The sequence below is a fragment of the Podarcis cretensis genome, assembly GCF_951804945.1.
Source record: "Podarcis cretensis genome assembly, chromosome: 2".
NCBI lineage: Eukaryota > Metazoa > Chordata > Lepidosauria > Squamata > Lacertidae > Podarcis > Podarcis cretensis.
Window position 1 is genome coordinate 60,760,233 of NC_137171.1, and position 14,647 is coordinate 60,774,879.

Here is a 14,647-nt window from a genome sequence, read left to right on the forward strand (position 1 = left end):
CTTTCCTAACCAGTGGTGAAAACATGAAACCAAAAAAAAAAATAGGATGTGATGCAGAGAATCTAATATTGTCAACATTATTATCTCCATAGTCAGCCTGTGCTTACTTTCAATGAGTTCAGACTGTGCCTAGCCATTGTAAGCACCACACTCTTAGGATAATTTTTTCACTGCTTATTCCCAAACAAAGACCATGTCCATTTGCCCTCAATGCAAACTTCACCCATTTCAGGCTAAGCTGGGTGAGCTGGCTTTGATTCACAATGAAGAATACTGATTTGCCACAACATCACCTGGCAAGCTACTTGGAAGGCTACAAACAGAACAAAGAATCTCAACCCGTATTTTTCCACTAAATTAGTTCTGTTTCTGTTCTCCTTAATGTACAGGCAGATTGTTTTCATGGTCATTAGGATTACTTCAATTCTCCAAGGAAATCACTCTTATTGTATAGATTGCTGCAGACTATTCATGTTAAGCTTTTGTTTCTTTTAAAGGAGCAGCCATTTCCCTGAGAAGCCCTACTTATGTGTAAAGCTTAAAATATTTTTTCAGTGAAATGTGACATTTACCATTATCTTAATCTCGGAAAGATTGGCAGGAGGGGAGTTGGGTGGCTTCTCTTCGCCTTGCTTTTCTGTCTATGCATTGATCCAAGGTTGTATGCAAGAGACTTGCGCCATACGAAGTGGGAATGTGAATTTTGCAGCATCCATGATCACATGCACAGAAACTACATATGATGGTCAGATAAATGTGGTAACTGACAGCAGTGAAAGGCACTGGGTTTTGTTAAGGCATTATGACATTCTTCCTGTAATGTTAGATGAACTGCAACAGCCCATGGACACATGCAAGTAATTGCATAATGTTGCAATCATTGGGCGTCACATTTGCCTACTTCCCATTGGCACCAGTTGTGTCTGTATACTCCTAACTTCCATATGGTTTGAATTTTTGTACACCCACAAGCTTTGCCCCAATCTGATGAGGTGCATCTTCTTTTTCCTCCCCATGTTGAGGCAAATGGGCCCTGCTTTGAATGAGAAAAAAGTGGGATTACAAAGCTCAAGAGTACAGTTGATTTGAAAAGGAAGACAGTAGAGAACGAAGGGAGAGAGGTTGTTGGAGTCTGCGTGGGATCTGCATTGGCACAGGAATAAAAGGGGTCACTAGTGGAAGGAAAGATGGGGAATAAATTCAGTTCAGCTAGCATTTAAAGGTGACCCTGCAACATTTGCATTTTCCAAAATAGCAAACTGAAGCACAGACTTCCTTCAACGTTCTCGCAATTCTGCAATGTTCTTGCTGCAGCTATCCTGTTTCTGCAATAAAAATGACTGCTAAAACAAAACAAAAAAACCCAAACACTGCTTTCTTTATCCATTGCCAAAAATTACAGGAGTCCTGACAGAATAAAAGGTAACCAATTAATTGGCAACAACAACAGCAACAAATAAAAAAACCCCATAATTTCTCACTATAATAAATTTTGCAACTTGTCAGTGAGGAGAACTTCTAGCATCACTACACTACCATGCTAGAGAAAGCTACACAGAATTGCAGCCTGTTGTGCAGCTGTTGAAAGCAGAAGCACCATGCCAGAAAGGGAGAAACATCTGGCAAAGCATTACAGGTGGTATACAATAGAGAAGTATAATCTTCCTGCCCAGTATGCTAAAATAGTTTGCATCAGTCTCTGATTAGCTTCCAGATTTCTGGGCATCTGAGTAAGCTGAACTGCCAAAACTTTCAAGGTTCTCACAGAATTAATTAACACTTACATAGAAGCATCTGACATGAACTAGGAAAGTAGGCTATGGCACTGTGCTTCTCTCTGTGCCTCTTTGAACGGCAGCCCTCTGTCTTTGTGCTATTTTATCTCTGAGCTTTGTTCTTTAAAAACCCTGTTTTATGTAAGCTCCACATCAGAATGCGTTTCCTCTGTTCGGCTGCTTTGGCAGGTCCTGCATTCATCTCACAGCTATTACTACACATCTTATTGTCTCCAGCTTTATTTGCAGCACCAGGTGTAAATAAGTGACAGGAGGATCAGAGGTGGTTATCAGGACAGGCACTGTGCTTCTAGAAAGCTGGCCATTAAAACACCCAGAACATTGTGTATGATAACACTGGGGAACCACTTTGACATGAAATGCTTGTATCTAGAAAAATGTAGTTTCCCCAGCATTGAAGAATAACAGTCTTTTTCTTCTTCCCTCTACAGGTAGCGGGGGTGGGGGTGAGGACAGAGAACGTCAGTGTAAATACGCACATTTATTTTCATAAAAGAGCTGCTTGCTTGGTTTTATGAAATGTCAGCAGTGAATATTTGGTCTAATTAGGAAACCTGTTTCTAAAGTGCGTTCCCAGCTTCCCAACTGACTTTAAATGGAATTTCTACTAGTACTAACAGGGGAGAAATATCGGAATGCAATCACATGTGCATGCACACACCCACACACCCACCACTGTGAGCATAACTCCCCGTTTTCCTTTCCCCTCGCCTCCCCCAAACCACAGATTCCTAAAGGAAGACATTATTCCACAATTTCAAATGCAAGTCCAATGGATGCCGCTGTAGTTGATGTTCTGTCGAGTATGTGATGAAAGGGTACCATGTATCTATAAAATCACCCCAATCTCTCTTTCCAGCTAAGGCTTTAATTTTCTTGGTCATTTATATATTTTTTTCTGAAGGTAATCCAAACTTTCATTTCCATTGTGACATTTGCAAGTGTTCTAATTTTGGGCAACAAGTTGTCAAACTGCTACTTAAAGAAAAGCATTCAATTATTTGTATCTCAGCTTGACATTTTCATTTTTAAAGATTGTTACGAGTACTAAAGGTGGGGTGCAAATAACATTTGTTTTGTGATCAAACTTATTTCACCAACAGCATTTTTCCAAAATGGCTGTAATTTGCTGCAGGCCCATGGCATATGTCTATGTTCCAATCTCTTTACACCCTATCCAGCAAAGAGCAGAAATAGCTTCATTAATATGACTGCACCTCAAAGGTGTTAAATGCCATCTGTGTAGCAGCTTAAGAGTATTCTGTTTTATGAGCCTGGGCACTGAATTTAAGGGCTTTTTGCCCCACAGGCTCTGCCAATCTACCTCCTCAATTACTGTATCTAGATCAGATTCCCAAGTAAGTTTCATCAAATTTGTTTGTCCTAATCGTATGTCACTAATGATTTTATAAATTATTGATTATGCATGTTTAGATTCTATGTTAGTACTTAAAGTTAGATTTTCAAATTGTGTTAGAGTTCTGGATGCATGCACGATAACTGTTGGATATGCTAGAAAGTGCACCAGCCTTGGGCTTATAGGCTCCCTCTTCCACTTTCCCTTTCCTTTTACATACCAATATTTCTACACTTTCTGACTAGCCATAATTTGATCTCTCGTTGAAACTTGAGATGGGGGAGTTTGAACAAACCATAGTTTGCCCATGAGAACCTGGAAGTACAAAAATTGTTGTGCATGGGGGGAGGGGAGAAATTACCTCCAAGTGTTTTCAGCAGCCCAGAGTTTTTCCAAAGGGCTTCAACAAGTAAAACTGATGAGAAATGGGAAGTACTTTTTCATTATCAGCAGTTCAGCTTTTGGGAGGAAAGAATACTTCATGTCCTCAGATAATTCATTAATTAAGGTATTTTGCTCCTACGTGAAAGCAAACCAAGGAAGAGGAAGAATATAATAAATAAAATATAAGGTTGCATATGTTTCTGATAGTAAAGAATAGAATGATGAATAATACATAGCCTTTTTGGTAATAAAAACAGCATTCTTGTTAAAATTGCATTTCCCTTCACTATAATTTGCCAATTTTACATGTTTATGTCTTTGGTTAAGGAAAAAGAAACCTTTGCAGAACTTTAAGATCATGTAAGAACAGCAAGTCTTCATTTCTTATTCAGTAGATTTTGTAGAGCCCAGTTTATTTGCTGGTGACTTTAGAATGTGTGTGAAAGTTACCATGATCTAGTGAATATAGCTGACCTAACCAATGTAAGGGCCACCATAACCTTGGTTGGCCACCATATATAGTGGCCAACCAAGATGCCTGGACTTCCCCCACCAATTGGTTTTGTAGTCCCAGGCAGGTCACAGGTAGCACAAAACAGTTGTTTATTGTACCATGTAAAGAAATTAGTTTTTTGGCTGCTGAGCATGTTTCACAAATGAAATCTATGTTCTCTTGCCTTCTGATATGATCTTCAGTTGTATTGGTTCATGTAATTGATTTTGCCTTTGCCTTTGATACACTGTCCTTCTGTTGGCCATCCCTGTCGTTTGTCATGCTCTCTTTTCTTTTCACAGTTTTAAACTCTAAGGTCCTTGCAGCAAGAAAAGAACCTGTCTTGTCACTTAGCTTTATAAAGCACAGTGACATTCATGTGACTATATCAGAGATAGTTGGAGAGGCTGTATTAAAATGTGCAGTGAATAGGGATTCTCTGCTGTGGATTATTTTGTAAAGCATGTCCTATGCTACTAGAGAAAAAGCTTTTGTATCTGAAGAAAAGTTATTTAAATTTTAGAATGAGTTTATGACAAGAATGATAAAATGGCTTCAATCTGTGAATTCAAACACTGAAGATAATGCTAAGCTGGAACATTCTTTGTGTCAGGAAGCACTGTCTAATTCCCCCCCCCCCCCTGCTAATAAATACTGGCTTCTGCTGGGCACTAATCTCTTGGCAGAAATTTATGAGAAAAAAATTAGATGTTTCCCAATAAAAATTTATAATGGAAGCAAGCAGTGTATGCTTTCATCCAGGTAAGATGAAAAAGCAGAGACACCCTTAAGAGGTTGCAAAGTCTTATTTGTCGTCAAATTGGAGGACATGACAGCTTCCATTAAAAGAAAGATTTCCTATTGCCGTGACAATAGCTTTAAACTAAACCAAACAAGGGATATAAATTATTCTCAGGGTCTTGTTCTAATAGCAATGCTAGATGGCTTTCTTTTTTCCTATTGCTGTTTGATTGATGTTCTTTCTCAGAAGACCTAAAAGGTGACAACCAAAAAATTCCCACACATCTTGTGAGATGGATTTTTGTCTGGATTGTAAACCATAAATTGTCTCCCACTTAGGCAATATTCAAGTATAATAATAAATCTTGTCTTGCTGCCTTGAATTTTCTCGATAAACCCTTCGGCCTGCTACTCCTTGTCTCTTTGAAATCTAAACGTCTTTGAATCAAAGTTTATTCTTCAAGAAACAGAAGAACAATAATCATCTTCTGTTAGGACATATGTAGCATGTTCTCACTAATTTAATTATTGTCAATTTCTTAACAGCTTGCACAGACAAGGAGCTGAGGACCCTTGCATCCCGCCTAAAAGACTGGTTTGGTGCTCTTCATGAAGATGCAAATCGTGTCATCAAGCCAACCAGCTCGGATTCAGCACAAGGCAGTAAGATGACAATCTAAAAATAAAGTTTGGGATAAGTTCACAAGTTCAGCAAGTCAACAATAACTGTAATGACAGCTAATGTGGAATCTTTCATTTAATTATGCTATGGTACATTCTCCTGCTATTTCAAACCACCAATTATTTTGTTTTATTTTCCTTTATTTTTTGCATATAGAAACAGGATTTGAAATTTAATCACCATTTGCAGTCTGTCGAGTCGGGAAACTGTGAGGTAGCTAATGGACCATCTAGGGAAGAACTATACCCTGCAATGCATTAAACAAATAGGATAAGACTTTGTTTAATTGAAACGGGGTTAGGAAAAATGGGGTAGACTCGCAGGGGTTGGCAAGGCTTACAAGGCATGGGCCGAATCACTGCCATGGAGATCCTCCATGGGCCAGGCCAGCACAGCGCGACACCAGAAATCACTTCTGCACATGCCCAGATGCCAAAAATTGCACCTATGCAGAAGTGATTTTCAGCATCTGGGCATGCGCAGAAGCGATTTCCGGCGTCGTGTACATGCACAGATGCGATTTCCGGTGTCTGGGCATGTGCAGAAGCGATTTCCAGAGCTGCGGAAGAGAGTCCCTGCGCTGTGCTGCGCTGGTTTGGCGCAGCACACGGGGACTCACCAAGTGGCAGCTCAGCTCGGGGGCGGCTCATGGGCTGCTTCCAGCCCATAGGCCTTATGTTGCCGACCTCTGGGGTAGAGCAACGGCTGTGACTCCTGCTGGATATCAGACAAAGGCCTAATCTTCTGTTTCCTACAGTGGCCAGCCAAAGACATATGGGGAACATACAAGCAGGACTGGGGGGAGTACAGGGGGACAGCCCTTGCCTGTTATTGTCCGCTAATAAGTAGTAGCTTGCTAGCTTGCTACCCACCCTTCAACAGGTCTTAATAATTTAAAATTCAGAAATTAAAAACAGGTAAAAGAAAATACAGCCGCAAGAACAGGGTGGGTCCTGAAAACATTCCTCTCTAGTGTAAAAGGCTATTATAAAGTTCTGGGTCTTCTATGTTCACAGAAAGCTGTTTAGGGAAGGTGTGAGACATACCACTGCAGGGAGTGAATTCCACAGCTTACAGAACCATCAAGCCTTGTAGACATTAATAGACTCCCCCCCACCATGAATTTATCTAATAATCCCTCTTTTAAAGACATCTCAACTGGTGAGTGCTGTGATTTAAAAATGTGTTGGTTCTGTGGAGGAAGGGCACATAAGGGGGCTAAATACAGTCTCTTGCCTGAGGGCCCACAGAATCTTGCATCCAACAGGCGCTGGGTCAAGGCTTTGTGCAAGAGGAACAGGCCTTCTGCTGCTCTACTGACTTTCCAGTGACTGACAGCATGCAGTAGGCAGGGAGGGGGGGGGAGAGAAAGGGGCTTTCTGTCAGTCCTGTTACTCCTTCCCTCTAGTGAGGGGTGGCAGAGTTTGCTGAAACTAAGTGAAATGTCAGCAGCCTCCCACCTGCTCTCAACAGTATTTGTCAAACTTGGGCAATTTTTCAATCTGTAGGTTAAAAATTCACAGCAGGCTTTGTGTGCTACAAATATTCCCACGACAGGCACTAGATTGGAAACATAATTTTAACAGAATGCTTTTTTATCCATTTATTATTAAGCATGCAACCGCCTGTCTCTGAGCAAGAAACTGCAAGACCTTTTCTGTGTGAAAGTGCCTTTTTCTTGGGTTAATGAGTAGGGAGGGAGGGTGCAGATTGTAGGCAGGCCTAAGTGTTACCATGGAACAGCAATCCTGAGTAGAAGCTATTGGTGTGTAACTATATCTGGCTTTCCCTACCATTTATTTTAATTATTTAAAAGGACAAACTGCATTTGTAATCCTTCATGAAAACCAAGAGGACACTAAAGATGTTCTTTTGGATAGCCCAAGCCCCTTGAATAGTACACCTCTACAGTAATCCCACCCGGGAGCCTAGTAAATACTAAGAGCAGACTCCATGTTTGTGGACGGTACCACGTCAAACTGCTTGTGGCAGAATAACAGAACTGAACGATCCTTAATATAAAACTTCCTGCTCACAAAAAAACTAGATATTGAAAGCACAATTGTGGATCAGTCTTTTCCTTGGTCTACCAATTTGTATATGAAGAGGGCCCACCCCCAGGGATAAATTCAGCTGTATGATTTCTTTGTCTGCAGTCTGAACTTGAGCAGAATGGACTTCCCACCCCAGTGCTGTTTGTGTGAACCAGGCATAAGTTTCCAGTGCTCACGAATCTCCAGCCTTTCACCATTCTGCTTGCATTTTCCTCCCCCGACATGTGATCACTTCATTGACATGAGCTGTCAGGTTATGCTTATGGAGCCATAAGAAGCACATGCTTTTTTCACTGCAATCTATTTTGAGTATTCCTCTGTGGTTTTAAAGCAACTTCCAAATGATTGGAAATGATGGCTAAGATTTCTCTGGATACACCGCATCTGGAGAAGGTGTTCCACTGAATTTTTTTCCTGTGCTGCAGTTTGATAGGATGCTGCTGTAAGTTAATGAAAACCGAGTGGATCAAGTTCATCTGCAGGCAAAAAGTAAAGATTATATTCTTCCTATTCATTCGTGAAATGGAAGTATTGGCACAGTTTTAAGTTTTAACTACTGTAATCTCATTTGCTGTCCACTTTAGGCAAAGCAACAGAAACAAAGTTATTCAGAGCACCAGTGTTGTTGTTGTTTTTGCAATTAGTACCTTTTCTAAAGTGAGGTGTTGCTGTTTTTTAAATGTCACTGGAAACTAGTTATTCTGTGCAGTGGAAGCCTATGCATGTTTTCTTGAAAGTAATTCCCACACTGTGTTCAGTGGGTTTAATGCCCTAAAAACTGTGGTTAGGATCAAAGATGCAGCTAATTTAGCTTCAACAGCGCAATCTTAGAAATTAGAAATTAAGTAAGTCTTAGGGATGGAGCCCACAGATCCACCTACATGTATACAAGATAAAGCATTCACATGGCATATAAGCTACATGTATACACAAAGCATATAAGCAAGTGTTGAGCACTGCATAGCTTTCTTTGAAAAAAATTATCCAGATTTGCCTTTTTGTCTCCCTTTTGGTTTGTTCATTCCATTAATCCAACACAACACAAGGCCACAATATATATAAACTGATATTTTATTTTACCTGCAAACAATAATGCAGCATATACAATTGTTACAGTAAGGCATAGAGAATGCAAGTGTTCTTATCCATATTTTTTTCTACTAAATAGTTGTTTCCATCTAAGTTCCATCCATATATATCCCATTCATTTAAGAGAACCCATCATTTGCACATTTTTTAAAGATTAGATCAGTAGTTATTCTAGTTCAGATGTGTACAATCAGTACACGGGTTCAGCTAAACTGGTGTGTCGTCAGAAGCTCCACTGAACTATGGTCTGTACCCACAAATTTATGTGTATCTTTTTCTATATTGAATCTGGCTATTCCAAAACTATTTATTATAGATTGTATTTTCATTAAGTCTGCTTCTGTCTAAACGGTGCATTGTGCCCAGTGTTTCAGTGTACAATTTTCTGTTTGTTTTTTACGTGTGAAATGTGTAGGTGAAAAGGTTTTGAGACAATAAGAAGCCTTTTACAAATAGGTCACTTATTTGAATCTGTTCCAGAATCTGAAGTGATTGGAAGCTGGTGTCTCTTGTTACCAGCTGTCCAAGACAATGTTTCATGTAATGACTTAAGCCCACTTTTGGTTGAGCAGGTGTTTTGAGTCCAAAGAATCCCCTTCTCAACAGGCACTAATTAATAACCTTTCTAGAATTGCCTGCAAATATATCGAGATACTTGAATGACCTAAAAAGCCAGCGAGACTTTTGATCTTTGGCCTTATTATTTGAGGCTGTGGGATGAAGGGAAAAAGTGAAAAAGACAAAGCTTTCTCGATGTAGGCGTGTTTGAGCTGTAGCACTGAATAGGTTTCTTGCAACATTGAAGGAGAGGAGGAGAGAACAGAAAGTCAACATCATATTTTGAGTGAAAAAAGTATATTAAGCTTCCCAACACATATAAAGAAACCCAACATGCAGCACTGTTGTTGTCTTTACCCTACTTTTCTTGCACATCCATCTCCTACACTTCTGAAAACTAGCTGAGCACTGCCATGGAAAGGAAATATATCAATATGTAAAAGGGTTCCTCCTTTTACATATACCCCATTAATGTGTATGTGACTGTATGCATTTTGACAGCCTGTAGCTTGTTTATCAAATCATGTTTTTTTGTCATGACCATCATTTGAGCAAACCTTTTTATGATCATTACACCAGTGATGTCAGAGGGATCTGTGTTAACAGTAGCATGCCCTTTAAAAGATATTCTTCATTGAGTATCCTACAGCACTATGATTTAGATATAAATAGATATTCCATTCCCTACAAAAGAGGAGGAACTAACAATAGGCAGGTGATCAACTTTCTCATTGAAATCAATGGGGAGCTTGGCTGGGTTATGTCCAAAGTTTCTTTTGACCACTGTATTATACTGAAAATGTAAAGCTACAGGAGTAAAATTCAGAATTACAGTTAATTCATTATGTACATGTCAGTATTTAGGAGCTGGAGCAGTATTTGGGCTGGGTTTTTATCCCTCAGATGTAACAGTGCAGTGCTACTTGTGGTAAAAGCAGTCTGAGTAAGAAACCACTGTAGCAAGACTTTTATAGTGTGGTAGTTTTGGTGAGGTGTTTTCCATTATCTTAGTTCAGGATAACAATGTCAAGCACAATAGAATTCCTATTACATATATTATTCACACCTTGGAGTTACACATATTCATTTAAGCATAGGTTGAATGGTCATCTGCCGTGGATGCTTTAGCTGAGATTCCTGCATTGCAGGGGTTGGACTAGATGACCCTTGGGGTCCCTTCCAACTCTACAATTCTATTTTATTTATTTATTTATTTCATTACACTGTTCCTCAAAAGAGCGCAAGGTGGCATACACAGTTCTCCTCCCCATTTTATCAAACCTGTGAGGTAGATTAAGCTGAGAGTGACGTATCAGATGTCTAAGAAAAGGTAATAGATTGATGTGATGATTTTTCTGTAGTTTCTTGAAAGTCACTGCTTTGAATAAATAAAATGCATTTTTTCCCTTAAAGGTTTACTTGTCTAGAAAGAGACAAGAAAGTGTACATAAGACTTGGCAATCTTGGACTTGATTGTTGACACAGGCATGTCAAGTAGTGATTCAATCAAAGCAACTTTTATTCAAAAGCAGTTTAAAGTGGAAATAGAAACTTGCTGCCACATCTCAGCACCATAATATACTTGAAAAGCTTTGATCCCTCACTTCCTTGCTTTAACCTGTTAAACAGCAATAACTAGCTAGCTAAACTTTTCATAAGACTTCTTTAAATGCCTGCATATTAAAGTAGCACATTAGCATTTTCTAGTCTTGAGGAAAATATTTTTTTAAAAAATTATACTAGAACAGTGTATACAAATAAATCTTGGGCAAGTACAATTAACATCTTCTGGTTTTCACATTTGGCCCTTACAAGTGCATCATAATGCTGTTGTTGTATCTATATTAATTACTGTGTCATTCAGTTAAGTGCTTGCATTGAGATTGCATACTGCAATAATGTGATTAGTAGCAAAGCTTTTGCCACTGTTATGGGAAACGCCAGATGTAATAGGTATAAAGCTGTAGAGTTTACCTAGAACCACCTTCGCTACATTTATATGAATGTACCTACTTTTCTTCAGCATAAAGCTCCTCCCATTTTTTAAAACACAGTTCTACAACTTTATAAGGAGAAACCAGTGGTACATGGTCCTAATTGGTGTCCACCCCTCCCCTACTGGATGCAACAAGAAAACTCCTCCCTCCCCTTTAGAAAGTATTTCTTTGTTTCTTTTAAAGGAACAATAAATGAATGGGGTAACACAAATTTGTTGCCACTGTTCCCCTGCAACATGAGGATGGATGGATAAACTAGCATTTTGATTTGGTTGTCACGCATGCTGATCATTTCAGATGAAAAACCAGGATCACCCTGCTGCTGAGGGATGCACTCGGAGCTCTCTTCTGCTCTCTATTATCTGTTTATTATCTGAATTAAAGGCATTTCTTAAATGCTTAGTATCTAATCACACCTCCAAGTGATATATAAAAGTACAACATAAAAGCAATTAAACTGTATCACAGAAACTGGAAACCAGTAAAATGTTATTATAAAAAGGTGTAAAAACAGGAAAGAGCATCTCTGTGCAGGAACAATGGTAGAAAATGCCCCTTTTCAGGTCACTACCCTGTGATATTCTGTAGGCTGCAGTGCCACAAGTAAAAATTCCCAAGACAATCTAAATGATCTTACAGGTCTATACAGGGGCAGACATGGTTTTTTAAAGATATTCTTCAAATATCTAAAGGGCTGTGACCTAGAAGATAGAGCAAGCTTGTTTTCTCTTGCTCCGGAGAGTAAGACGCCAACCAATGGCTTCAAGTTACAAGAGATTCTGACTAAACATCTGGAAGAACTTTCTGGTGGTAAGAGCTGTTCAACAGTGCAACCCAACCCCCTTGAAGGTTTTTAAGCAGAGCTTAGATGGCCATCTGTCATGGATGAGATCCCTGCATTGCAGAGAGTTGGACTTGATTACCCTCAGGATCCCTTCCAACTCTACAATTCATATGATTCTATGAAGCCTCATTCCTCATGTATCAATTGTACCCTGTACTAGTGTAAGAGGAGACCATGATCACTTAGCCTCCATTCAACACTTCTCAGTTTCTTCCAAAATTAAAGTATCATACATCATAATAATTTGTGATCACCAGGATCATAAGTACTTAATTTCACTCTGGGAACTCAGAGTCAACCAAGGAAATGAATAATGAATAACAATAGTAATTATGGCAATGATCTAAAATACGTGAAAGAAAAGCCCCTAGCCCATTTCTACAAAGCAAGGTACTGGAAAACTCACGACACTTGCTCTCAGGCCCCAGTCTCAGTTGTCTTTAGCTTGAAGGGAAATCGGTTTATCTTTTTGAAGTAGCGTGTAATAAAATAGCATTGTTTATATTACCTGAACACCTCTGATAGTTCTTCAGTGTCACAGAGAACCCTCCATCGGAGTTACACCTAAAGAGCTTTATTCCAGTGTGCTGCCTTTCTGATCCTCCACTTAAAATAGCAGATAGACTTCAGTTCTGTTCTAGGCTTTCATTGACAGTTCAGTCTAAGAAGTCTCCATGCCACCCTCCCACCCCCCGCAGTTATGAAGAAGCTCATATAATGGGGAAATCTTCCTTTTATGCACCATCAGGAAATGACAGCTGTTCAAAAGGAGAAGACAAGTTCTTCAACGGATTGGTTTTAATATGTGGTACCAATGTACTATTTGCCACCATCAAACCAGAGATAGGTGCTAAAAAATATGTGTCAGAAGGGGAAATAGATAGAAGACACTGGGTATACAAACTTGACTTTCTGAGCATTGCAAACAAATCTTTGACAAATTATGTGTCTTGCTTAACTCTGGCAAGATGAGATGTGAGTGGGGCATCCAAATGAAAAAGTTGCTTCACACTATGAGTTGGAAGTGGGTTTCCGGGATTACAAGCAGAGATGCCAGGGTTCTTGGAGAAGGAGAAAGTCCTGTAATTGTTGTCCTGAATCAGAAGCTGCAAGCAGTTAAAAAAAAAAAAGCTTTGCCATAAAATACATGCAGGCCTGCTAATCGCTGCCATCAAAATGTGTTTGGAGAGCTAGTTGTTAACATGCAGAATGCAGCATGCAGAAGAGTGTATTGCAGAATTTTCTCATTTTAAGGAATGTGAGAGGAGACTATTAAGAAATTTAGTGGAGAAAAATGGGTATCTTTCATGCTGTTTTCTGTTCTCTGATTCTAGGAAATTTGAGAATGAAGCACATGTCTACTCCCAAGTCATTACAGTGCTGCTTCTCTTCAAGGGGGGAGGGTGCTCCCAGACCTTGTTATATATTCCCCCTGCCCCGCACATGTGCAGCACTTTGCATTGTACATTAATATAATTGCTGTGAGTAGCTTTGGGACCAGGTTTTGGCTGAAAAGCAGGGTAATATGTGCAGGATAATAAATAAATGTGCAAATGAACAGAGAGGGCAAAATTGAATTCTGAACGAAAACAGGCTTCAATGAACTGTGAACCACTTACCTTGCCTTTTCATTCACATTTGTGAAACAATAATGAATGGCTATGACTCAGAGTATTATCCATCTCTAAGGTTTACCCTGCTGTCTTTTAGCCCATCCATTTCATTCACACTTCGTTCTGAATTGGGATCATCATGTTCCATTTTCTTACAAGTCAAGAAGGAAAGGTTAATCTGAAATCAATTTTGCCCCCGTTATCTGCAAGACTGAAAACAGAGTCAATTAGCAGGGCTTCTTGTTTTCAAGAGAAATCTGTATGTTTTAGCTCAGTCTAGGTTGTTTGCTCCTGCCTTTACAGGATTTGACACTAGCATATTACCAATCTGCAAGGATTCGTTGGGCTGGATGTTCAACAAACTGGATATGAACTATGACCTTCTCCTCGATCACTCAGAGATCAATGCCATTTATCTTGATAAATATGAGCCATGCATTAAACCGCTCTTCAACTCCTGTGACTCCTTCAAAGATGGAAAGCTTTCGAACAACGAATGGTGCTACTGCTTTCAGAAGCCTGGAGGTAAGCTACTAAATTTTGTACTAGAAAACTGACTCTGTGATTGCATGTTGATACTAAAATATTTTTACAGGAAAACTAGCTCCCATGTAATATTAAACAGCAATTGCGTTATTAGGATTTGTATAAGGCACATCAACATACCTCATTTCTAATAAAGTTGGCATAGTTTTAAATTGATTAAATGAGGAGACATGCTTGATTTTCATCCGGTAAACAATACTGATATTATTACCACTCCACTTACTTGTTATGTATTGAGTGGCATTCAGCTAAGTAGCATTAGATGGCTAGAAAAGCCTGGGTGTGAAAATCCAAGCATCAAATAGACACTGACACCTAAAAGGTTGAACCTAGTGATTAGCACCTGGTTACTGAACACAGCAGGAAGCATGTTTCTTCTCCCATATTTACAGAACTTGGCCACTGACGCTTACTTAGTTCCTGCTTCTCCAGACCAGTTAGTTCCCATGGATCCAAAATACTTTCATTACTATGGCTTTCAGTGCTCTCAGCC

General features: G+C 39.4%; 1 protein-coding gene across 1 annotated transcript in view; it reads left to right on the forward strand.

Annotated features, from left to right (window-relative positions):
• Positions 1–14,647, forward strand: part of SPOCK1 (SPARC (osteonectin), cwcv and kazal like domains proteoglycan 1) — a 396,972-nt gene that overhangs the window by 370,955 nt on the left and 11,370 nt on the right. Inside the window, 2 exon segments of the mRNA XM_079968135.1 lie at positions 5,318–5,434; positions 13,912–14,133. Coding sequence (XP_079824261.1) covers positions 5,318–5,434; positions 13,912–14,133 — 339 coding nt within the window.